This window comes from Plectropomus leopardus, chromosome 2, assembly GCF_008729295.1.
Source record: "Plectropomus leopardus isolate mb chromosome 2, YSFRI_Pleo_2.0, whole genome shotgun sequence".
NCBI lineage: Eukaryota > Metazoa > Chordata > Actinopteri > Perciformes > Serranidae > Plectropomus > Plectropomus leopardus.
In genome coordinates, this window is record NC_056464.1 from 29,471,281 (window position 1) to 29,495,599 (window position 24,319).

At 37.5% G+C, this 24,319-nt stretch overlaps 3 protein-coding genes across 3 annotated transcripts; 2 read left to right on the plus strand and 1 right to left on the minus strand.

The window, feature by feature from the left end:
* Window positions 1-1,489: 1,489 nt before the first annotated feature.
* Window positions 1,490-6,183, plus strand: kbtbd12 (kelch repeat and BTB (POZ) domain containing 12). Its single transcript, XM_042497753.1, has 6 exons — window positions 1,490-1,632; window positions 2,071-3,215; window positions 3,699-3,969; window positions 4,121-4,271; window positions 4,405-4,602; window positions 4,697-6,183. Exons 2-6 carry the CDS (start codon window positions 2,143-2,145, stop codon window positions 4,864-4,866), a joined length of 1,863 nt encoding a protein of 620 aa, XP_042353687.1. The 5' UTR covers window positions 1,490-1,632; window positions 2,071-2,142; the 3' UTR covers window positions 4,867-6,183.
* A 117-nt stretch (window positions 6,184-6,300) lies between these two features.
* Window positions 6,301-23,692, minus strand: LOC121961325 (interactor of HORMAD1 protein 1). Its single transcript, XM_042511274.1, has 6 exons — window positions 23,532-23,692; window positions 10,817-10,882; window positions 10,161-10,299; window positions 7,869-7,953; window positions 7,444-7,559; window positions 6,301-7,321 (listed from the first exon to the last, which is right to left on the minus strand). The coding sequence occupies exons 2-6, from the start codon at window positions 10,867-10,869 to the stop codon at window positions 6,572-6,574; spliced, it is 1,143 nt and encodes a 380-aa protein (XP_042367208.1). The 5' UTR covers window positions 10,870-10,882; window positions 23,532-23,692; the 3' UTR covers window positions 6,301-6,571.
* Window positions 11,897-17,576, plus strand: c2h1orf159 (chromosome 2 C1orf159 homolog). The gene is made up of 9 exons (XM_042511286.1): window positions 11,897-12,068; window positions 14,298-14,378; window positions 14,466-14,550; window positions 15,066-15,161; window positions 15,256-15,312; window positions 16,412-16,546; window positions 16,693-16,718; window positions 16,897-16,921; window positions 17,444-17,576. The coding sequence occupies exons 2-9, from the start codon at window positions 14,307-14,309 to the stop codon at window positions 17,545-17,547; spliced, it is 600 nt and encodes a 199-aa protein (XP_042367220.1). The 5' UTR covers window positions 11,897-12,068; window positions 14,298-14,306; the 3' UTR covers window positions 17,548-17,576.
* Window positions 23,693-24,319: the final 627 nt, after the last annotated feature.

Below are 24,319 nucleotides of genomic sequence, written 5' to 3' on the forward strand. Positions count from 1 at the left end.
AAGACTCTTGTTTCCTGCAAACTGTTCACCAAACTGTCAGAAGAACATTATATCTGCATATGTACATCATATTACCTAATGGTTAACTATAGTCAGGATGTTATGGGCAGACCCTCTTCATGATGACATTTGCTGAACGGAGATGAAAAGGGATGTGTTTATGGTTCTACAGAGGAAAGATTAAATGTTGACAGGCATTTTCCTATCCCTCCAGTTTTTTTTTTCCATTCACTAGCAAAAGCAGCGCTAATGGACCATGAAATGTCAACTTAAGCTCAAACTACATTGGTGAAGTGAGTCTACTTCTGAACAACTACTTTTCCTCAAAAATTTACTAGTGATCAATTAATATTCAATACGATGCTGGCAAGTCAGAGTAAGATATATAAATAATTTGTTTACAAACTTATATATGGTTGGTGCAATAGTCTCAATGGTTTAGATTTTAGGAATCAAACTTAAGAAATACTTCATCTCTATTTCATTTCATCATTTGTATATCAATTATTCATCACGTTACCTTGAGTTTTTCAAGAAATCTTTATTTTTCTCTCATACCACCACAGTGAATGGAGAATCCAAAAAAGGCAAACATTCTTCATGAATAGAAGTCGTATTTAACAACAGCAAAATTTATCAAAATATTTTTACAAACTCTCACACAACTCATGCATTATTATCCAAGTCTCATTTATCCAGGTGGATTTTAAGTACTATAAAAACAAATGCATTTTCACTAGAAAGTCACCATATAAAACACTTCTGCCTAAGAATGAGACACCGTGACCAGAGTTGAGACTCATGCCATGCCCAGGCACTCTGTCATGCATACGAAGATTTGCACTAACGGGTTTTAAACATTATGGTTTGGGAAGTACTGCGCATACAACTGGATAAATAAGAGTTGGATTATATTGTACAAGTTATGTGAGAGTTTTTACATGGATGTTTTGATATACAATAGTTTTGCTGTTGTCAGACATGGACCCAGATTACTTCATGAAGAATGTTTGCCTTTTCTGGATTCCTTGTCACCATGGAGGCATGCGAGAAAAACAAAGTTTTCTATAAAAATTCAATTTAACATTCAGTGAGTACCGCATATACAAATGGTCATTTTGCAGGTGAAGTGTTCCTTTAAAAGACACAGTCTGAGTTTTGCAACATGTGAGCATACAGTATACTGGGTCTTTAAGAGAGTGCTGTCATGAAATCCGAATCCGAGCTGGGAGCAATGTTTCAGTCATTCCATAGCTGCATGCACGTGACCGAGGCAAACAGACTGGAACGAAGAATTACTTAAATCACACATATATACATTTTGCCAATGAGTCAAATTATGATTGTAAAATTATTTCACAATATCTGTCACTGTCATGACTTAAAAACCTTAAAAACTCTACCTATCACTCAACCCTTCTGACCTACTTGCTGTCTGCCACAACACTGTCTATTTTTGGGTTAGTGGCTCAGAGGGCCACAGCAGTGAAGGGGGTACATATCTTTGTCTCTTGCAATAGCTCAGACCCTCTCTAAACCGCCTAACTGACATCAGCAACATCAACAACATGAAAAACATGGATATTTACTGGTCTTTTTAGACCACAGATAACACAGGAGCTGATGACTATGGTAAGGCTTTTACAAGAAAATACTGTGTGATCTCGACAGATAACACAATTTCTAAGAGTGAGTGCATGTTACTGTATATAGACATTTGTGGGGGTTACTTGTCATATCTAAAGCTAATTTGGAAATGTAATTTATTAGAACAGTGGCTGCTTACATGTGAATTTCATGAAAATATCCTTAAAGGATATATTAATTTAGCCATTTTAAGGATGTCATTTTGTATTAGTTAAATATGCTTTGATGGTTATAATCTTTTTACTGCAATATTTCTTAGGGTTAATCAAGTCATGCAACAACTTTATTTTTATTGTCAGGACACCTGAGATGAACGATTGTGTATAATATAAAAAGCTGACTTGACATTTAAATTTCACACCAGCCTAAGTTTATCAATCTGCTGTTTGATATTCATGAACATTTGTTTTCTTTCTTTCATAGACAACCTCCTGACTTCATAGTGCATAAAACTTCCATTTTGTAAATAGTATTATTACTTAAAAGTTGAGGCAAATGGATCTTACATCTAAACATGGGCTGGTGCTGCTCGACCAGCTGAGGAAGATGAGGGAGACGGAGCATCTGACAGATGTGGTGCTGGTGGCTGAGGGCATCAGCTTTCCCTGTCACCGGGTCGTTCTCTCCGCCTTCAGCCCATACTTTCGTGTAATGTTTACATGCGGCCTTCGTGAGTGCAACAACAGGGAAATATTCCTGCGTGACACCCCTGCAGACAGCCTCGCCCTCCTCTTGAACTACATGTATTGCTCAGATCTTCCTCTCACTAACGCCAATGTACAGGGCATCTCTATTGCAGCTTTCCTCCTTCAGATGGACGACGTCTTCACTCGCTGTCAGCTGCATATGACCGAGAACATGGATGCCTCCAACTGCCTTGGTGTGTATTACTTTGCCCGTGACCTTGGTGCAGAGGAGCTTGCAGACCATGCTCAGCGCTTCCTGAGGCAGCACTTTGTCCAAGTCTGCCAAAGTGAAGAGGTCTTGGAGCTGGAGGCCCATCAGCTGGGGAAGCTCCTGAGTTCTGATGATCTTAATGTTTCACGAGAAGAGACCATCCTTGATGTTGTCCTTCGCTGGGTCAAACACAGCGTTCTGATGGATGGAGACGTCCGTATTCTGCACCTTCCAGAGCTCCTGAGGAAGGTTCGTCTGCCACTGATAAACCCTGACTATTTAAGAGAGGCGATGAAGAGGAACACGGCCCTGCTGGCTGATGCTGAATGTCTAGAGATGCTCAATCAAGCCTTGGAGGCTACAGCGATGCATCCCTCAGCTGCGCCACGCAAATTAAAGCTGCGGTACGGCATGGAGACCACAGAAATGCTGCTCTGTGTTGGAAATGACGGTGGTGGGATTAGGTCGAGATATGGCAACTTTACTGAGCGCAGCTTTTGCTATGCCCCATCCACAGGGAGAATCTACTACATCACTTCCCCTCGCTATGCAGAGGCTCTGGGGTATGTGTGTGCCGGGGTTGTGACTGAACAAAATGACATTATAGTGGCAGGAGAGGCAGGAGCTCGCAGAATGGCCCGCCAAAAGGACATAAATGTTGAAATTTACAGGTAAGATATTAACTGACATGATTAATAACTCTGGCTATACTTGCTTCACTCATGTACCCCTTTTCCACCAACATTGAACGGGTCTGTCCCAGTTCATGCACCTAATTTTGAACCATTTGGTCTTGATACACTCTGGTCTTGGTTATGACTTGATCTCAGTTGAGGTGGTCTTGACTACAACACTGTCCCTTATTCCTGCGTATACCCTCCCTACGCCGCTGTCTGTAACCAGTAACAGCTCACAGGTAGTCATTGCAAACACTAATCCAACTACTACCATTTATTTCAGTTGTAAGTCATGCAACACCTTCCATTAATGACAAATCCTTGAATACAATGGTTTGGCTCAAACTAGTGATGATTTGGACTTGTTCGCTATGGCAACATAAATCCAAAAACTCTGATAAGAACTGGTTCAAGAACCAGAGCTAATTTGGTGGAAAAGGAGCACAGATGGTGGTTATTGTTCTCCTGGGTTGCAAGGTACAAAGTAGAGGCCCAAGGAAGCTGGCAGCGCCTGACGTCTGCGGAGTACCGTGATTCATACGCTCTGGGGTCACTGGGTGATACGCTGTACCTGCTGGGTGGGCAGATGAAGCTGAAGAACCAGTTTCTCATCACGAACTGTGTGGAGCGATGGTCTCTGCAAGGAGGACCCTGGCGCAGTGCAGCACCCCTGCCTATGCCTTTGGCCTATCACAGCGTGGTCGGGATGAAAGATCGCCTTTATGTCATTGGTGGTCGAACGCCACAGGTAATGCATGTCTTTACACATGCTAACTTCTCAGCAGTTTTTGTGACATCTAGAAAGTCAGACTACATTAACACATTTAATATGAGCTCCAAGTGTCTGACTCCTCTCTGACTGCACCTGCTCTGCTTTGTCACCCGCCACAACCATCCAGTCATACCGCATGGATGATGAGCCGGACCGTCTTAGTAACCGCCTCCTGGAGTACGATCCAAACACAAATAAGTGGACAGAGCTGGGTCCCATGAAGTACTCAAAGTACCGCTGCAGTGCTGTTGTACTCAATGGTGAAATTTTCGTGATGGGTAAGATTCTTTGTTTAAATCTCTTTTGGTATGCATATACAGTCACAATATGTGTGAGAATCCTGCTACATGAGGTGAACTGCAGTGATTCAGAATTAGTTGTACAATGTAGCGATAAAAAACAACTTTGCAGGCGGTATCGGATGTGAGGGTGTGGACCGTGGGCAATCACGCCGCTGTCTCAATGCTGTGGAGATCTACAACCCAGATGGAGATTACTGGAGGGATGGACCTCCTCTTCCATGCGCACAACTCTCACTGCGCACCAATGCCTCTAATGCAGGGGTGGTGGGAGGCAAGATCTATGTGTGTGGATACTACAAAGGAGCAGGTAATCAAATAACATCCATTTTCAATAAATTAAACATGCTGAAAGATGTTTCTAAGTGACTGTATTACCCTTTTTGTTTCTCAACTATCTTTAGATCGTCATGATGATATAACTAAGGACATTTTGGAGCTGGACCCGTGGGAGAACCGGTGGACAGTGGTGGCTCGGCATGCTCTGATGCATGACAACTATGACGTCTGCTTAGTGGCAAATCTCAACCCAAGGGGACTCATGTCCCCACCTGCAGACTTAGTCAAACAGTAACACCCCTGTCAGATCAGGTCAAAGTCTGTGTGGGAGAATTAGCATAGGAAATTATTAATGCACTTACTGCTGGGCCAAAAGCATTGATTTTTTCAAGCAGATTAGGTTTTAGAGGCCTGCATGAAAGAGGATCTGCAGATCATGATTTGCACGTCATTATTAAAGATTCTCAGGTTAATGAGAACAGGAAGATAATTTGTAAATAAAGTATTTTTGTTGATTTTTATCTAGTTGTGTAAGATCAACAAAACAAACACATTCTCGTTATCACAACTGCACATAATTAGTTTCATTATCAATGAATCTACCAATTTTTAACATTTTTTGGTTGACTGATACATCATTTAGTCCATACAATGTTAAAGAAACAGTCAACAAATTGCTTTCACAATATCTCAGAGGCCCCTGTGAAGTCTTCAGTTTTGTGTTTTGTTTGACTAACAGGCCAAGACCCTTTAAAATATTCAATTCACTGTCATATATGACAAAAAGAAAATTGTCATATTTAACAAGCACAACCACAAAAACACTTGAAATTATCATTTCATTCTCTTTTAAATGACTAATCAATAACAACCCAGCTGCCAGAAAAAATATCAGCACTGTACATTTCTGCAAACCACGGATATGTTATATTTGTACATTATTTTGTGGCGGACACATTAAAAGTTTCCATTTCAACAATGCTGTAAGTTAACATGTGATTGGTTAAGGCACAAAAACCACTTGTTTATTGTCAGGAAAAATTTGACTTAAAATCCCTGGTATTTGGGGCACAATTCCAGCTGAAAACACAGCAGTATCTTTGTAAAAACAACAACCACTTTTCATGGCACTGTCCCCAGTGGAGAAACAACAGTGTCTTAACTGGTTTTGTCGTTTCCTGGTCTCAAACAGTGGTTTGAAGCTTGGCAGGCATCTAACCCTAGGTGGCACACCATTTACCATCCTCTTTACCCCCTGAAGTCTGCTAATATATACTAAGTCACTTTTGAAATCTTGATATATGTGTGAAATATAAAAAAGAAACATATTTGTGGTTTGTAGAAACTTACCATACCTACATTTTCTTCATTCAACTAATCATTGCATCTCTGGTTATAGCTATTGACTTTGATACCAACATGCTGGTTTGGTGTATTATTGCAGGCCAAATCCCAAAGCTTTATAATAGTCATGTTGAATCAGCATTGGCAGACTATGCACAGTGTGATTTCATATTTTATGTCGTATTAATCAACTTGTTTGTTCTTTATGTGGTATGCTTGCTAAAGCATAATAAAATGTTTTTTTCTGCAAATAAACACGCTCCTTCTATATTAGAGAGGACTATTTATTTAACACAGACACTCAGTGTTTTAGTTTATTTTTAGTGTCAAGTCAACAGTATAAATACAGAATAAGTTAAGAAAAAAACTTAAGTGTTATATTTTTCTCCATCTCTAGAAAAACTTTTCTATTTGTGTTTTTGTAGGTTAGTTTGTTCTAAACGCACTTGTCATTAGTACTTTGTTTACACCACTCCATGGCTTGTCCACCACAACTTTAGCACAAAAAAATATTTACATATTTATTTGTTAAAAAACAGAATAACTCTAACTCATATAACATAGGTCACAAGTGATAAATATAACAAAAATGTCTGGCTTTTACTCCAAATATAAGAATGCTGATTCTTCACTCTTTTGACTTATTAACTCATCCTCTAAAAGCCAAAACCAAAATCGCAATCCATGTTAAACAACTGCCAGAGGCCTTCATGTTTCTCTGGGGTTCTGTCTGTCTTGGACTCAGCTGAGACTTTCTCTAAGATGGACTCGACCCCTGGGAGGCATTCAGAGCTGTTGCTATCCTGAGACCAGGAGCTGAGAGGGGTGATGAGACATCCCTCAGCAATGGATCTCACCTCCTTTTTTGTGGGTATCTGACACTGTGTGTTAAGGCTGTTCTGGCCGGTTACCGTGTTTGGATCACGACACTCAGAGAGAGGCGTCGGAACATTCAGATTTTTGTCACAGTTTATGAGAGGTTTACGGTTTTCATCTGTGACAGTGCGCTTGCTTCTCTGTGAGAGCACCAGTGCCCTCTTTTTTAACCTCTTATGGCCACTCAGAGGGAATTTCCTCTTTCCTGTGATGCAGCTGCGATCCTGATGGGAAACTTCAGCCTGATTGTGTTCAAGGTTGTATGACTTACGCGTAAGCTGTGTGCTTTCAAGCTTGTTGTCCTGCAGGATGTCGTAGGATGGCTGATCTGGCTCTGGTGACGTCTGGATGGCACTGTCTGTCACTCTCTCAGAGCTTGATTTGGCTGAGTGCTCTGAGACAAAGGTGTTGAGCAGCTTCAGACCCTCTTCAAGCAGGTTTCGTTGTCTCTCCTGCTCCTCTCTCTGACACTCCAGACTACTCTTCAAGCTCTGCAGGTTTGAACAAACTTCTGCAGAGGGGGGCCCACTCTAAATGGCAAAAATCTACAGTTATTCTGATAACTAAGCAGAAAAAAATATTACACAAAATCTACTTTCACCTCATTGAAACTGCAGCAATCATGAGCTTAAGCTACTTATATACTATTCACCTTTTGCACCCCGTCCTCCAGTTTAGCCATCATCTCTTCGTGGGAGATCACTTTATTCAGCAAAGTCTCAAACTGCTGGGAAATGTCACTCTGAAGACTGTTCAGATTACTTTGCACTGGGATGAATGAATGAAAAGATTAAAATGCACATTAAAAAAAATCTGCATCTCTTTTCATGCACTGAAAAGCAAAACATTTTTTAAAAAATGTATTGAACCATATAGTAATTTTTCAAAGTTAAAGATTATGTGTGACCATAGACTGTATATGTGTGTGACAAATGTTTAATCTTTGGGCAAATAGCACCCTCTAATGGCAATAATAAATTACTAATACTCACTGCCTTTTTTTATTTACTAAGTTAACCGCATCTTCAGTATGCAGAGAGCAAGTCCAAATGTATATCAGCAAATTAGTAAACTTACTTGTTGATGCAAAATTGTCAAATTTTTGGAGGACCGTTTGGCACACAGCAGCATTTCTCTCTGTACCAGCGACCAGTTGTTGGATCTGAAAAACATGGAAGCATTTTTTAACTTGTTTCATCCATAAAGAGGAGCTGAATAATTAAAAAGCAACAGAAAGGACTCCCACACTTACATTGTTGAGAGTTTCCCGAAAATGATTACACTCTTTGGCTAAAATATCACTGTTAAAGCACATGAACACATGTAACAAGAAGTGAATTAGGCATATGTTTGTTTATTTTTTAAAAATCTTATATTTATAAATTCAGGGTGAGTTGCATGTTATGTTGTTAATACAGAAAAGTACCTGTCAGATTTTTCTTTAGCCCTTTTCCTGTCATCTTCAAATTTATCCAGTAATCCAAAAGCTTTGCTCTTGTCTTTTAAATCTCCAAACAGGAGAGGTTTTGCATGATAATTGCTTGTAAACTTTGGGTCACTTCCCTAAATGAAAGAAAAGAAAGACAAAGAACTATGATGAGTGCATACAATTGTATTAATCCTCACTCAGATTATGTAAGTAGTAAGTTTTGTGTTTAAGTTTTCCATAATTGTTAACCGCCAAATAGAAAACAATTTATTCAAAGACACATGTGATCTCCTGAATTACTACATGAAATCATGATGGCCCATTTATAAGGTATAGTTCTGATTTTTTAACAACGGTTGTATGAGGCAACTTATCTATAGTCGGTGTATCACCTACAGTAGATGTCTTTTGGAATGACCCCAGTTTGAAAAGGCTGTAAGACTATGGACACAGACACAAAGTAATGCACCGTGGTGGACGGGGACAGCAACAAAACATTTTTTAAGCCACTGGAAAATGAAAACAGTGAAAATATTCTCAATAGTGTCAACGTAAAGTCATATTGATTTTTTTTAATTGGGACATTTTTTTAAGTGGCGGAAATATGCTTTGTTGTTGTTAACCCCGTCCACAGCAGTGCATTGCAGAGCTTCTGTGTCGCCACTCCTGCCTGCTTAATAAAACATTTATGATGTCTCAGAGTATATATGTCATATTGCCAAAACCCACAACCATCTCATGTGTTGTGATTAAAATGGTTGGTTAATTTCATCTATCTAGATCTTCATAATGTTAAGTTGTTATGTTATGTTACTAAAGGACCAAAAGCCAAATGGTGGCAGCCCAAGACAGGGTTTCTACAGTTTAAGGCAACTTAAATTTATGATTTTTTAAGACTTACTGCAATGAAACTTTGACTAATTTTGCAAAAAAACAAAATCGAAGGCAAAAAACATGAGCCGAATCAATAACTTAGGGTTAGAGACAGTTTTGAAAAATATTTGCTGTGACATAAACACAATTTCTTAGGTGAAGTTAAAAAGTTAAATAATATACTTCAAATGCTGAAAAAAAAAGTAAAACATTCTAGAGGGAAACATGTAAAACAATTAACACATAATACTACCATTAAAGTATCAACTTGGTTTGCTTTGAAAAATTCATTTTTTAAAGACTTATTTGAGACATTTTAAAGCCAATTAAGGTCTTACTTTTAGGAAGTCAATGCCTTTTAAGACTTAAATGATCTGTGGGAATCCTGCCCATAAATAGTATCACTTGGTCTTTGTGACTTTTCTAGCAGAACAACACATTTGCTGATACCCCCCATCAGCATTTAGAGTTTAACCTTCGTGTAAATAATCATGCCATTAACTCAGAGGTGAACAGTCATGTCCAAAGTCCAACCAATTTTACATGGACCTTAGCTTGTCTTTCAAAATATACTATATGATGAACACTATTGGTTAATAGTGTTCATATACTACTATTGGTATACTATTGGTTAATAGTGTAATAGTGCAATATTGGTTAATCAAGCAAGATTGCTTAACATTTATTTTCATTGACTTCATATTGACCAGACATGCGCCAAGTAGGAACTATGTAGGCAAAACTTGTGTGTTTTTATAAGTAGACTGTGAAGAAGCAAACAAACGGTCACCTAACGCCAGATATTTGCTGTTGAATAGCAGACATGGCCACGTCAAAAAACTTAAAGTCGGAAACAAGGGCTGCTTCTTTAAGAAACAGTGGAAAGATGTGTAAGTTTTCACTTAAAAAAATCAAACAGTTGCATTTGTGTCATTTGTATACGATTTTTTTTTAAATATCTCACATGAAGAGACAATTGGCCAGGTATTTCCACATTATCTAATCTGGCCCCCTTTCTAAAAAGTTTGGATACCCCTGATTTAGAATATGACATTGATAAATCTCACCTCTTGTGAACTTTGTTGGGAGGCCCTGGATGACATACTCATATCTTGAGAATTGCCTTGAGAATTTTCCTGCCAAAACTGAGACCCAAAGAAAACCTGAGAGTCTGTGAAACTGGAGTAGCCGCTGGTAGACACATTTCTGTTGATTGTTTGAATGATGAAAGAAAACATTAACACACAATTTGTTAGTTCAACAACAGAGAAAATATGTTTGCAGAAATCACACACATACACACACAAATAAAGGGGGTTGATGTTCAAAAAGGTGTGAAATCTTTTAGACTGTGATACTTTAACTCTTTAAAACTTGAGCAAATTGGTTTGATTTCTTTCAAAAACAAGGGGAGAAGGCATGGCACAAAAAATAGCAAAAATTAGTTTAAAGAGAGATTAAAAAAATATCTATGTACGCATTATTCCCTATAGAATAATTTTTAAATATAAAATTATAATAATTAATGTAATTTATTTTCAGGTTATTTTCTTGTTACCTTTTACTAATTTCTTGCAATGTGCAGGACATTTCTTTCCAAGTTGGTCACTGCCGTTTACCCCATGTTTTCATCGTCAAACAAATCAATTAACCAAGGGTTAAATAGCTTGCAAAAGAGAACTGTTTTCGATCGAGGTTAAGTCGCAAAGTTAATGTAACAAACCTGCTTCCAGTGGGGATGCTCAGCATTTCTTTTATGCTCCTCATATGATTCATTGCGTTTGAACACCTGTTTGTAAAAATAAAACATTAGCAACAACTGTAACAAGCTAAGATATGTCTTGATCATCAGTTCAGCTGCTGACAGATGTATTGCGAGAGAGCGTTAATTAGCATTAATGCTAATCCAGAACGGGCTTTACTAACTAACTTTAATTAACATGAAATCAATTTAAACCAAAGATTTCGCGAACTGTTTGGCTTGAAAATCCTGTCAGACCTCAACCACATGCTCGTCAGCTTAAGTTTAGTCGTGTACAACAGTTTACATGGATTAAAAAGCGACTAAATGTTTTTAAATAGACTCACAGTTAGCATAACGTTGTAACTACAGCGGAAGGGAGCGTCGAAAACACGGCCGGCAGTGCGCTCGCGAGGATTTAAATCACCCGCCGCGTGACCTCCAGGCTGCATTCAGGGGCCGTTGGATAAGTAAAATCAAAACAAACATGACAAGGGTTTTTTGTTTTTGAGATTTTTTAAATTGTTTATTGTCTGGCTCTATCAACATTTATTTTTTCAGCAAATATATATTTATGGGCTATTCCAGAATTAGGGGTTTATTTCAAGTATATATAAAATTGGAAAACAAAATAGTAAGGATTTTTTTCCATAAAACTTTTTAAATTCTCATAGAACACTTAAATGTAACATTTTCAGTATTTGCTGATCTTACACATTTAATGTTTATAATATTTATTCTGGAAATCAGTGTCCTAACAGCACAATCAAAAAGGTTTTAAATGTTTGACTGTTTTTACTCAAATAAAAAAAGTTTGACCCCTATAATCTTTATGCAGTCTGCAAATATTTATCAATATTATCATTATAATTATATCTATTATTAGTTATTGGTGTAGTATATTGTAAAAGTAATTTGAATCTTAATTTGTATTTTTATTTGTTTTATTTTGTTTTATTTTATTTAGACTTTTTCAAGAAGGGGGTGTTGATGAAGCATAAACAAGGACAGGATTTTATTTTGAAAAATTGGACCCGGAAGTATCCATGCTAAATGAAAGCACATAGCTATGAACTACGCACTGTAGGACAGTCTGTGTGTCTGAAGGTGTGTTGAAGACAAATCTGTCCAAATTGTGGGTGATTTTCTGATCGGACCTGTGTGGCGGACCTGACCCGACGCTGATCAAACCACACCGAGCAGTTTGGTCAGGCCAGAGCCTGGCGTTTGGCTGGTGAGTTAACTTTTTGTGATGTGCAGCTGCTCAGTCTGTGATTGCAAACACAACCCGATAATGTATAACAGATGTAAATAGATCTGCAAATCTTCTTCTCCAACGCTGACATAGGTGCTTTAGCTCTGACTGCGGACGCAATCGCGATTTAACTTCATCCCAGTGACAGGTGCTAGCTAGCTAAACACCTTGGTTGTTTCCTGTGTGACTCAACTGACGTGAGCACATTTCATGCCGTTTTCTGAGACATTAAATTTGCTTAACGCTTTACCCTTTAAATTATGTTGCATTAGAAATTAAGCCGTGAGTATGTTTTAATTCTTGCGGTTGTGTGTGACTTATCTGTATAGTTTGGATGCAGCTCTGATCAATATCAAACATGTGTGACCTCCTCAGACAGGAGGTAATTTTCACTTGTTAAATTTATAATATGAGCCAAGTAAAGGCAGTTACAATACACCAGTGATACTCAATTTACGGCCCAAATCTAGCTCCCAACAAGGTGCCCGATGGCCCCTGAATCATTTTCTGTTAAAAACTTTAAAAAAAAATTGATACACAAAGGGAATTATTTTTGTACTTATGGTATACATGAGGTGCAAAAACAGCATTAAAATAGAGCTAGTTCATCAAAAAGGTGCCAGTGGAGAATGCCTTGCACCCCTGACAGAGGTCCTAGCCAAGCTCCTAATGTCCTAAAATCCTAGAAATGCCCTATAATCGTGGAAAGGTCCTAAAATTCTAGAGAAGTCTTAAACTTCTAGAAACGTTCTGAAATCCAAAAAAGGTCCTATAATCCTAGAAACATACTGTAATCCTGGAAATGCCCTAAAATTGGAGAAATTTCCTAAAATCCTAGAAACATCCTAAAATCTGAGAAATGTGCAAAAGTTCTAGATATGTCTTAAAATCCTAGAAACACTTATGAAGCTGCTGTGAGTGGCCCCTCCTGTCATTCTGCAAAAGTGGCCCCCAGGCAAAGCAAGTTGAGTGTTCCTGCAATAGACTTTGTCTTTCTAGGAGACAAATTTGGACACCTAAAGTCCTTATTGTGTTACACTGTTTCGTGACATGTGGAAGGACACAAAACGTGAAAAGGGACTGTTCCTTCTTTCTGAGAGGGAAGGGGTGGTGCAAAAAGGGGGAGGCATGTCAAATATTTTGGGTGTTTTTTTTATTTTGGCTCAGGGGAGGGGCACACAACTTCATGGTTCTATTTTATTTTTATTTTACAGCTGATTTTTTAAAGAAAACATGCTGGTTTGGAAGGGTTTTTTAAAAATAAAAAAAAAAAAAAAACCAAAATTACATTAATTATTATAGCCATAAATTGTAAAAACAGAAATTATCTTTGGATTTTCACATTTCTGACAGGCATTGACCACATTGTGTTGGAGGAACCCTTTCATCAAAAAAGAAGTAATATTTCATTAAAATCATTTTATTCTACATGTCTTATCTACATTTATTTCCAAATACATTGCATGAACTAACCAGAATGCATGGCATAAATAAAAAATCAAGGCTTTTTTAATCTCCAAGATTTCATCATCAACTTTAAACTTTTAAACATCAAAGGGTTTTTAAAATCTAACAGATAAGTTATGGTGGAGGGAGGGTCATATATTTTCCACCAGTCACTCAGTGAGGCTCAAGGAAAAATTATGTAGTTTCAGGAAAGGTCACAAAAAAACACATACAAACAACAAAGCCGCCCCTTCCTCTGCTAAATATAGTACAGTCCCTAAGGGATGGGTTCAATTTGTTGATTTTTTTTAAACCAGTGCAGAATCAGCAAGATAGATGCTCCAGTTTTGGTCTCAGTTGTGTTGAGAAATAAGTATTTTTTTTTAATACAAATGCCCTTTTTTATTTACAGGCAGCCATAAAATATTAAATGCTGTCAACATACTTTTAACCTTACAAGAACTTTGTCCAAATTAAATAGAGGCAATAATTGTCAAAGTTTGGATTCAAATCACAAGTATGTGATGCCCATGATACCAATTTTTAATCAGTATGAGACACCAAAAAGCTTGATATACAACCTTTGTGATTACATTTTGTTCAGTCGTAAACAGCTGAATTATTATGGTTTTCCTGATGATAAGGTTTATTTATTAGATAAATATCCAGCCAGTTAAATACTGTTTTGTTTGATCGGTATTTGTGCTTCAGTGTGCCTCGTCAGAGTCACTGATGTGAATCTGATACTGTTTGATCTTTCAGGGTTTGAATATGGCTCTGTCATTCCTTCTGGTCTTGGCTGCAACTGTGATTCTGATCAGACCAGAGACACCTGTGACTAAGGTAAAAAAAAAAAAGTAGATGTGTCTCAGCCTAAGGGCCGATGTAAGCCACGTTCACCGATTTGTTCACGTGTTGTTCTGTCTGTAGGCTTTACATCAGAACTCACTCGAGTGCTGCGGCGAGAAACAGAGAGCCAACAATTCGTGTTCAAATGACACCCACTGTGAACCAGGTAATGCAGATGTTTTCAGACAGCTCTGATTAAATTTGCACAAAGGTTACAACAGTATGAGATTTTCACAATTTGATAACTTTCTCAAAAAAATTGCGGTTTCACTGTATCACAGTAATACAGAACTAATATTATCATTCAGAAAGACCCTTGAAAAAACCCAGAAAGACAGCGAAAGGACAGAAACAGCCTGTAAAAATCCCTGTGCCACATGGTGCTTTTATCATTGGCAACGTGTAAAAAAAAGAAAACAACCTCTTTGTTTTTTGTTCATTTTGAAGTGGTAAATTTAAAACTGAATTAGTTTGGCAAAATCTCCTGGTGAGTACCAGCAACATGCCATGAATACAGTTTATCAAGAAATTAATGTAGAAAAAATGGTAAAAGCATAAACATTTTTCATGTTCAGTCTTTTCTCATGTCTATTTAATTGCAGGGTGAAACTAATGATTTCTCAGCACATGCATATCAAAGGGCAAAAGCAGTGAAATGTGTTCTTGTTTTGGCTTCTTCAGGGTGCTTTTTGCGTGTTCTTGAGAACAGCAACACTGTTTGCATATTCTGTGACTCAGCAGCTGTGGATTTGGAGAACATAACAATCTGCACCTACAGTAAGGACGGAGAACTGTCTGTTTGTAAGCAGAAATCTGAATGTTGCATTGTAGCATGTTTTTTTTCATCTTGCCCTTTTTTTGTGCTCACTAGACTATACAGTGGAGAGGAAAAATCACACAACCGTAACTACTGTCATTCCTAAAATTGGTAAGCTATCAAATCCACTGTCATTATCAACTGATTTACTTATTTACTTATTTCCTTATCTATGAATAATATTTTTTCTTGGTCTTGACTGTAACTGTCTACAGGTCTGAATTATTAGGAAATAAAAATAAATAAATAAAAAAAAATAAATTAGGGCATTCCTAATGGCTGATCTACAAAAGCAGATGCACTCACTCCGCAAAATCTGGGGACCAAAATATCCCCCAAAGTACACCGCCCAGAAAACTACTGATCGACTTGAAGCAGTCTCAGTCAACTGATGAGTCCTTGACTGATGATTTGAGCCTCCGACTTTCAAGGGGCAGCACTAAGGTAGCTTATGTCAGATAGACCCTTGAATCACAGTGTGTCCCCCGCCTCACTCCCCATCACTACAGACCACCTGCCACCTGCTACAGACCACCACCAGCAGCTCCGGAGACAGACCCCCCCCCCCCCAGTCAGTGGCTGCAGCAACCCGAATCCAGCCAGTGCAAACCCCAGCTCCCTGCCAGATCAGCAAACTTACTGTTGCTGCAGGTACACAGGTTAGATTCAGCGTCGCCACTGGCCACCAGCTCGCTGTGACACTTGACGCTGGGGGTTTGCACTTGCAAAATTCAAGTAGCGACAGCTGCTGACTTAAGGACCGTCTCCCAAGCTGCTGTCGGTCTCATTGCAGGAAAGCAGTTAACAGCGGAGCGAGGCGAAAGGACTCAGTTAGCTAATTCTTCGCAATTGCAAGATTGAGCTGTATGACTGCGCTGCACGCAACCGTTCAATGTAAAAAGATAAAATGAATGTACAGGAAGCGGTGGGTTACTGTATGATTTGCGTGCATGTGCCCATGGTCGTCTGGTGGGAGGGACTTGGGACGGAGAGGGGACGGCTACAGGAGGAGGCTGGAGTTTCAATTTCTGCCATCATTTTTTCTTTTTTTTGGGCCTGTTCCAGATTTGTGCTTACCCCAGCCCTAAGATGGATAATAGAGTATTACGCATGCTCATAGGTAACGAGCAGTGTATCATACAAGAGTAAATATCCGCAGCACCAAGATCTCATCAGTTGCTTCCTGTTTTGTGTTAATGTTTCTGAGCAGGAGGGCCAGGTGTGGCAGCCTCTCTTCTTCTGGGAACACTGCTGATCAGCCTGTTCCTGATCCTCTCTGTCGCCTCCTTTTTCTACCTCAAACGCTCCAATCGGCTCCCAGGCATCTTTTACCGCCGCAACAAGGGTGAGCACTACGCAGCTAATTACCCACCACAGCCATTAAAATTATTATTATAAAGCGTGGAAGTGCTTCGATAACATGGAAAACACAATTTTACTGCAATGCTTTCAGTCAAACTGAAATGTAAAATATTGTGTGCACTTTTACAGCCTTCATATTCCAACCAAGTGAGACAGTAAGTCCATTTTATTTTTTGTTCATAGCCAATCACAATGCAGTGCATTTGGAGCCTTGTGTAGAGACTGAATGTATTTATTGTAGCCTCAGCAGTGATCTCTTGAAGTACAAAGACACTTCTCTCTCTCACACGTCTCAGAGGGATGGTTATAATTTCTGTTTTTCCTTTCCCCTAGGCTGTCATGATCCCCTCCTCGACAGGTAAGACGACTTCATTGTCTTAATCTGCAAACTACCTGTTATGATACAGTGACCTCGCTGAACAGGTTGTAAGATTATGTGAAGCTTTTGAGAAATGCAGAGCAGTCAAAACAAGACACGCGAGTGTTTGGCAACGTTGGCGAGGAGTGTTAGAAGAAGGGCATGTTTGCTTTTAAAAAAAATAACCAAAATGACACAAATCATCACAACCAGAATCTGTAAGAACAGAAATTATCATTGGATTTTCAAATTTAAAGAAGTCCATGAACTAATTAGTGGGTATGCTGAAATGATGTTTAAAAAAAAGAGTTGTGTTATGTTTAAAAAATTCTGGGCACGTGGGGCAAAGAAAAAAAAGAGATTTGGGTTCTTGACCATGTGTGGGAACACTGTTAAAAGCGCAAAACAAAAAGATAAAGAGGGTATGACAGAGTGCAATGTCTCCAGTGTCTCCTCTGTCTCCTCTGTCTCCTCTTGTTTATGGTGATTATATGTTCCCTTTTGTTTGTGTTTGCTTTGAAGTGAGGAAGCCGAGATATGTCAGAAGGGAGCGGCCCTCTGCAACATCAACACTGAACAGCGCCACAGTGCCCACCACATCCACCACCCAAGATTATAATGTGTAGGAGGAGGAGGAGGAGGAGGAGGAGGAGGAGGAGGAGGAGGAGGAGGTAGGACAGAGAACGCTCAGGAAAGATTTTCTAATCATGTGAAGGCTCAGCAGTGTGAAGAAAGACTCATACGTAGGTGGCCATATTTAACTGTAGCTGCTTCTGCTGCACTCTTGTCACTAGGGCTGTTACTTTTTCTCTTTTTAATAGTGAAAAAGTATCTGGTAAATAACCTGCCAAAGTCTCTGACATATATTTTTTTTTCCACATGATAACTTGATTTTCCCAGAAAAAAATAGTTTCAGTATTTCTCTGTAAATTTGAAGCATGGTAGTTGGGTTCGTGTTTTCCTCCCACTCATGCAGCACTTCAGGATCGTTCCTTTTGTTTTTAAGTCTAATCACTGTTATAAAGCTGTTTTATCTGCTGTTTAAAGTGTCTGTTCAGGTGCGATAACTTGAAATGGTGGGTTTCATGAAAATGTGGACCTGTCTGTCAAAGGAATAGTTAAAATTTTGCAAAAGCTCTACAGTTCACTAATTAACACATATGTTTCTTTTGATGTACAGGCTGGACTATTCCAGTGAATTATTGTTTTTCCACTTTGGTTTTTGTTCAGCTTAAAGGCACAGTTCATCCCAAAATGAAACATACACATTTTGTCGTTTTGGTGCGAGTTGCAGAATGCTGGAGATGTCTGCTTTGTCTCCAGTATAATGGAATTAGATGGCGCTCAGTTTGTGGTGCTCAAATAGCCCAAAAAATTATATTTGAAGACTGAATAGTCAATATCAATGTTATATAATATATCAACAGAGGACGACACTGTCACGAGCCTCTCATCCATGAGTAGACGCACGCTTTCTGCTGCACAGTGATACGGTTGGTGGGTGTAGTTTGGTTGGGAAAAAATAGTTCCTATTTGAAACTGCTCACAGTAAGGTCTGTGGATTTTTAACAATAATCGGGTCATAATATCTGGAAAGAGACATTGCTGTTGAGTTTTTCAAATGTACTTATTTTGGCGCTTTGAGCACCATAAGCTGAATGCCATCTAGTTCCAGAAAATTGGAGAGAAGTCAGATGTCACCACAGCTGATATCTCACACCAGGGGACTCACACCAAAACAGGCTGGTTTGATAAATAGCGCTAAAAGTAAGAGGAAGAATATGTATTTTGGATTTAAGGATGAATTGCTCCTTTAAATAAGATGTAATGTGTTAATTATTGTGCTTTAGAGATGCTGGTAGGTGGATTTTGCTAAGCTAAAAAGCTGCTGGCTACATGGTGTCAATGTTCTTATAAAACTCTCTGCAAGAAAATAAGTACATTTCTCGAATTGTCAAACTATTCCTTTAAAGCAAAGAATTATGAAGCCAGTGACTAAGTTGAATAACAGTCTTTTTTTGGGGGGGGGGGGGGACAAAGTGACAGCCCAGTGACATCTGATATTAGTCTGTGTTAGCTTATTAGTTTTTTTTTTTTTTTTTACATGTGTGATATTTATTTGCATCCATGAAGTGTGCACTGAGTTTTACTGATTAAAATCAGACCAAAATAGTAAATAATGTGACTAATAGCTGTAGAGTTCTTCTGGTGGATAGGGACATTTTACAGAGCGTTACTGTAAGCGCTTTCTGAATGATTGTTTGATTGCTTTATGTGTTTTTATTATTGTGTTTGTATTTATTTATGTTGTTTGTGAGCTTAACCAAGGTGAATGTATTGCACAAGTCATGCATCATGAACTGCATTCCATGACAGACCCAGTCCAACATGAAAGAGGTGACGCTATTTCAATAGCAAAATCTTGTTTTTTCCATCTTTAAAATGCCAATTTTATTCCAAAAAGTAGATGTAAAGTCTAACATATTTTTCTCACCAAACATAAAATTACTAAATCCTCGTGCACTTTATTTGTCTGAGGTCATCTGCTAAAGTTTGACCCTATTTTTTTTTTAAAGAAATAGCTGAAACATCTTGTTGCCATCAGGTGTGATTGAGATTTTTTTGTTGTTGTTATTGTATTGATGGCAACATTATAGTTGCACAGTGAAATGTACTTGACTACTATTAACTTTTGCCAAATGTTGTCTGACGAAGGTGGCGTTTACTGTGTGCCATTACTGTGATTACTGTGCCATTATGGGCTTTAAATGCAGCCAGAAAACATTTAGTCATGATGTGATGATTAACTGAATTATAATATCCAGTGGCCTTTACTGTACACAATCCTGACACAAGGCTAGATGTCCAAGTTTTATTTGCTACATTGTATTTAATTATATATAGTTTTTATATCTCGACTACACTAAAGCGGTTTAAAGCCCTCTCCGTCTTCAGTAAATGTGAAGCAACATGTAGTGAACCAGATAAAAAGGCAGCCATCATTCCATGAAAATTCCCCCTTTTTTTTGCTTAATGTGTTTGCCGTTGTACAGACAACCCTAAGCTGAAAATGTGTACATATTGTTTTATACAGATGATGTATTGTTTTTGTAATAATGTATATATTCTACTTTCAGTGCCATGAAGAATGTTCTGAGGATGTGTGTAAATGTTTGGAGAAATAAAGCACCTTTCCATAATCACTGTTTTCCTCTGTGCACTTTTTGTGACACTAATTACACTTCGTATTATTCAAAGATAAATTCTTTTATGTTTTTCTGTGATTCCTGCTGCTAATAATAAATCTCGGCCCACTATTTAAAAGACAAGAATTTATTATTTGTTGAGTTTATCAAATGGAGTCCTACCAGACAGGCAAATAAATGAATCAAAAATAAAGGTAGACTATTGAATTTATCTTTAATGTTAACATTAAAGTATGCGTACTACTCAGTTAAAGCTATTATTTGTCATTTTAATACTTTTTTGTAAAAAAAAAAACATGTTTTTGTATATTTGTCACCATTAAAAAAACTAGATATATTAATAACTTTAACCATCCCAGTTTCTTATCTGATGTAAAGTAAATCATTGATTTGATTATTATTTTAGCAAATTATAACATACACTAAATGATTTGGCTTAAAAGACTACCCTTTTTTTTCATATTTTTAAAAATTAAAAATGTAAGATTGAAATGGACCAGTATAAGAGTGGTGTGTGACATTTTCAGTCCCCCCTCTGCAAGTCCCTTTTCCTGTTTGGAGCCAGTTGTTTCGGATATCTCACCTTAACCTGACATCTGACCTCTTTCCTAAACTTTAACTTGACTTAACTTTTGTGCTGCTTTCAGACACCTTTCACAAGCAATTAAACCTTTGAACCCAGAGCATGTTAACGCACGTCAATGCATTTTCTTTCAAAAACATGGGGAAAAAGGTAGTGAAAAACTTGGTAAGAAATGTTCCAATATATATATATATATATATATATATATATATATAGTAACTCTATTTTTATTTGTAGCTCTACTTTTTATTTGATTTGTATTTTTTGTCCAGTATATTAATATTTGTACAGTATATTGATCTTGATCTATTATATGTTATTGTTATCTATTGTATGTTATTCTATTTGACCTTTACCCTTTACCATGTACTGCTGCAAAACTTGAATTTCCCCTCTGGGGATCAATAAAGGATTATCTTATCTATATTTATTTGTTTTTGCTTTCCTTTTTTTCTGATTAGTTTGTTTGTTTGTTTATATTTTTCTTTCCTTGTTTTGCTAAATTTCTGGTCATTTTCATTTAATTCAGAACTTGTAACGTTCGCCTGTGTTTTTGAAAGAGATCGAGCCAAATTACTCAGGTTACCAAGGTTTCCATTATGTGCTACAGCTGGGGAAACTCCACAATACAACAATCATGTTATTGATCTCAAAAGGTTTGAGCGTGTTTTGTGTATTAAAGACTTGAGACTAGAGCAAAATGTTAAAAACTCTTTGCTTACTGGGACTGTAATGACGCTGCAAAGTTTTGGGATAATAAAACCAAATATTTTGAGGGAGAAAAAAAATCTGATATACATAAATTTGAAAAAAATATAAATATGCATGACTTCACAGAACAGACGACATTTGCTAATGTCATTTTGAATAAATGCCCTATATATTTCTAAAATATCCATTAAATGTGTCCTTGAACCTCTATCATGTTGATAATGGAATTGATTACTGATCTCATCTCACCTCTAATAACTGTGAGAGGGCTTGTATTTTAGGGTACTGAAATGTCATGGCTCTGGTAGAAGGGGGACGGACGTTTGCAGCTACATGTGACTGGACGTACTACTCTATTTTTAACAGTTGAGTGCAAGGCCTCAGTCTGACATACACAAGGACAGACGGACATCAGAGCAGAAATGTCCCTGCAGGGAGAAAGTACCTTCAAAACTGGACACTTCGTCCTTCTGCTACAGGTTGGTTCTCTTTGAGGAACACATTAGCATGAATGTGGCTGTATGCTTCATGTTGACAATGTAATAATAATGTAGACGAGACCTTTAATGACTTTGACGCTTGTGAGCAGTTGAAACAAGGTCTGAGTGATCCTAATGACAGCTGAAAAATAGTGAAAAGCTCTTAACCTGCAGCTGAAACAACACTAAAAACGTGTTTTTTTGATTAAATAAAAAAAAGAATGATAGGAAATGAAGCAATTTTAAGTTAAGATCAGATTTTGATGTTTATATTGCATTGCATCAATGACGCACACTCAGCATGTTTGTTAAGCTGATGCAGTTTGTTTTGCCCTGACATTTCACAGCTGAATTTTTCATATCAGGTCATGTGATCAGAGTATTTTGGGGTCTGTTATGGATCTTGTGACCACGACGCTCCGGTGTTGCTTTGCTGCCCTCTGAGCTCTTCACCTTTCAGGCTTTGAACTAAAGCAGGAGTCTGTTTACGTTCTGCACAGAGGGTTAATAATGACAGCTGATTACAGCAATGTTAAGCCTCATACAAATGCACGCTCTATATTTAACTCCAATGTGTTGATTGAACTTGAACTTGCGGGGATACCCAGCAACACAGGTGAGGGACTCGGGTCACATGACTTGACCTAAGTCAGACTCGCAAATTTGAGGACTTGCTTGACTAACATTGCTTAAAGACTCGGCTTAACTTTGACTTGGTGAATGACTAGAGAAAAATGACTTGAAAGATGATATTTTTTTTAAACAATATATATGCTTTTTTTTTTTTTTAAATTGATTGATTTTGAATAAAAGCACGCTCAAGCAACATTTAAAACAAGTAAAGCAGCACCTCACAGCCCTACACTTGTAACTGAACAGTTTTTTTTTTTGTTTTTTTTTTTACAGTAATATGTTAAGATTTGACATTATGTACATTTAGTCCTGATGAATTTAATGTATACTAACATGTTCTCTTGTTATTTGTTTTGTTGTTATTGTTATAATTATTATTATTATCATTATTATTATTAATATTTAGTTTACCATATTTAGTTTCTGCATAATTAGTATTTTATTTTGTTTTGGTAGTGAATTGGGTAAAGAGATAGGTAGGCAGGTAGGACCAGCATGCACCTGGGTGGGCAAAATGCTTTTTGTTTGTTTTAAAGCACAGCAAGAAATGTTTGCTTGCTTGTTCGTGACTAAATAAATAAAAAATAACCGCAATAACTTTGAATGGACATTGCAGCTCTTTTGCCTGCATACATGCTCATGGTGCGCAGAGACCGATTGATTTTTTATTTATTTATTTTAACTTTTATTTTGATGTTTGCCGACAAATGGCTACAATATCTATGAGATCAAGCAATTTTGCATATACTCTTATGATTTCAATACCGCAATTGCTTGTTTTGTCTGTAAGTGTTTAATCTGTTGTCATGTCATGTCTTTTACAAAATTTTTGTGTCGACCCGGGAAGAATAGATGATCTATGCATCAGGTACTGGGGATCCTGATAAAACCATAAATATGACTGGGTATTTTTGTGGCCTCTAATTAAGTCCTAAATAAACCCCAAGCTGTCATAGCGGTAAACATGATCAACTGGTTGTGTTTGTTTTGTTACTCACTGTTTGATGATCCAGGCTGCTTCAGATGGTTTAAGAGCTGACTGAGCTGAAGGAGGTGTGGAAAGTTGCTGAGTGAAGCTATTAACTGATTTTTCTGACTGTTGCGTCAAAGCGAAATAAAAAACCCAAACAAACACTCCCCAGAATAAACAGAACTTAAACTAAACACACGGCGGTTGTAGACTTTATCCTGGTGGTGTCCTCCACAGTCGACTCATTTCAGCACACCTGTCTTTAATCAGAGCAGATGCCAGGCCAGGTGATGCATTTAAGTGATTTTTAAAAAAAGGAAATTGTAGGGCTTGCTAGAAAATGGCTCTAACAGGCATTTTTATTGCAAGTACTTCAGTACTTTTACTTAATTTGACTCAGCAACTTTCATTTGTATTGGAGGAATATTTAATCAGGAGAATCTATATGTTTATTAAAGTAAGAGAGTTGTGTACTTTGTGCACCTCTGTTTATTAGTACTGAGTAAAAACAGAACCTGAACAGAATGGCAGATTATGAGATCTGGGAGTTTTTATTATTATCATCATTATTATTATTAATTTATTATTATTATTATTATTATTATTATTATTATTTTATTATTATTATTGGGGATTTTTTTTATTTTTGAAACATATATATATAGTCTACATATTTAGATCCTGGGCTACTGATAAAACATTCTGGGCCGATGGCCCTTTAAGTGGAGTGGAGTTATTATTATTATTATTATTACTACTGTTTTGTCTTTTAGACATGGATTGTGTAAATTGTTGTTCATTATTTTGAGAATGACT

Coding starts and splice junctions, on each gene's coding strand:
- kbtbd12 (XM_042497753.1), top strand. CDS start 2,143: ATGGATCTTACATCTAAACATGGGCTGGTGCTGCTCGACCAGCTGAGG. Junction 3,970..4,120: donor TTGGTGGTCGAACGCCACAG/GTAATGCATGTC, acceptor ACAACCATCCAG/TCATACCGCATGGATGATGA. Junction 4,272..4,404: donor TGGTGAAATTTTCGTGATGG/GTAAGATTCTTT, acceptor ACAACTTTGCAG/GCGGTATCGGATGTGAGGGT.
- LOC121961325 (XM_042511274.1), bottom strand. CDS start 10,869: ATGAATCATATGAGGAGCATAAAAGAAATGCTGAGCATCCCCACTGGA. Junction 7,954..10,160: donor CCCAACAAAGTTCACAAGAG/GTGAGATTTATC, acceptor CATGTTTTTCAG/ATCCAACAACTGGTCGCTGG. Junction 7,560..7,868: donor TGACAATTTTGCATCAACAA/GTAAGTTTACTA, acceptor CATTCATCCCAG/TGCAAAGTAATCTGAACAGT.
- c2h1orf159 (XM_042511286.1), top strand. CDS start 14,307: ATGGCTCTGTCATTCCTTCTGGTCTTGGCTGCAACTGTGATTCTGATC. Junction 14,551..15,065: donor TGACACCCACTGTGAACCAG/GTAATGCAGATG, acceptor TGGCTTCTTCAG/GGTGCTTTTTGCGTGTTCTT. Junction 15,313..16,411: donor TACTGTCATTCCTAAAATTG/GTAAGCTATCAA, acceptor GTTTCTGAGCAG/GAGGGCCAGGTGTGGCAGCC.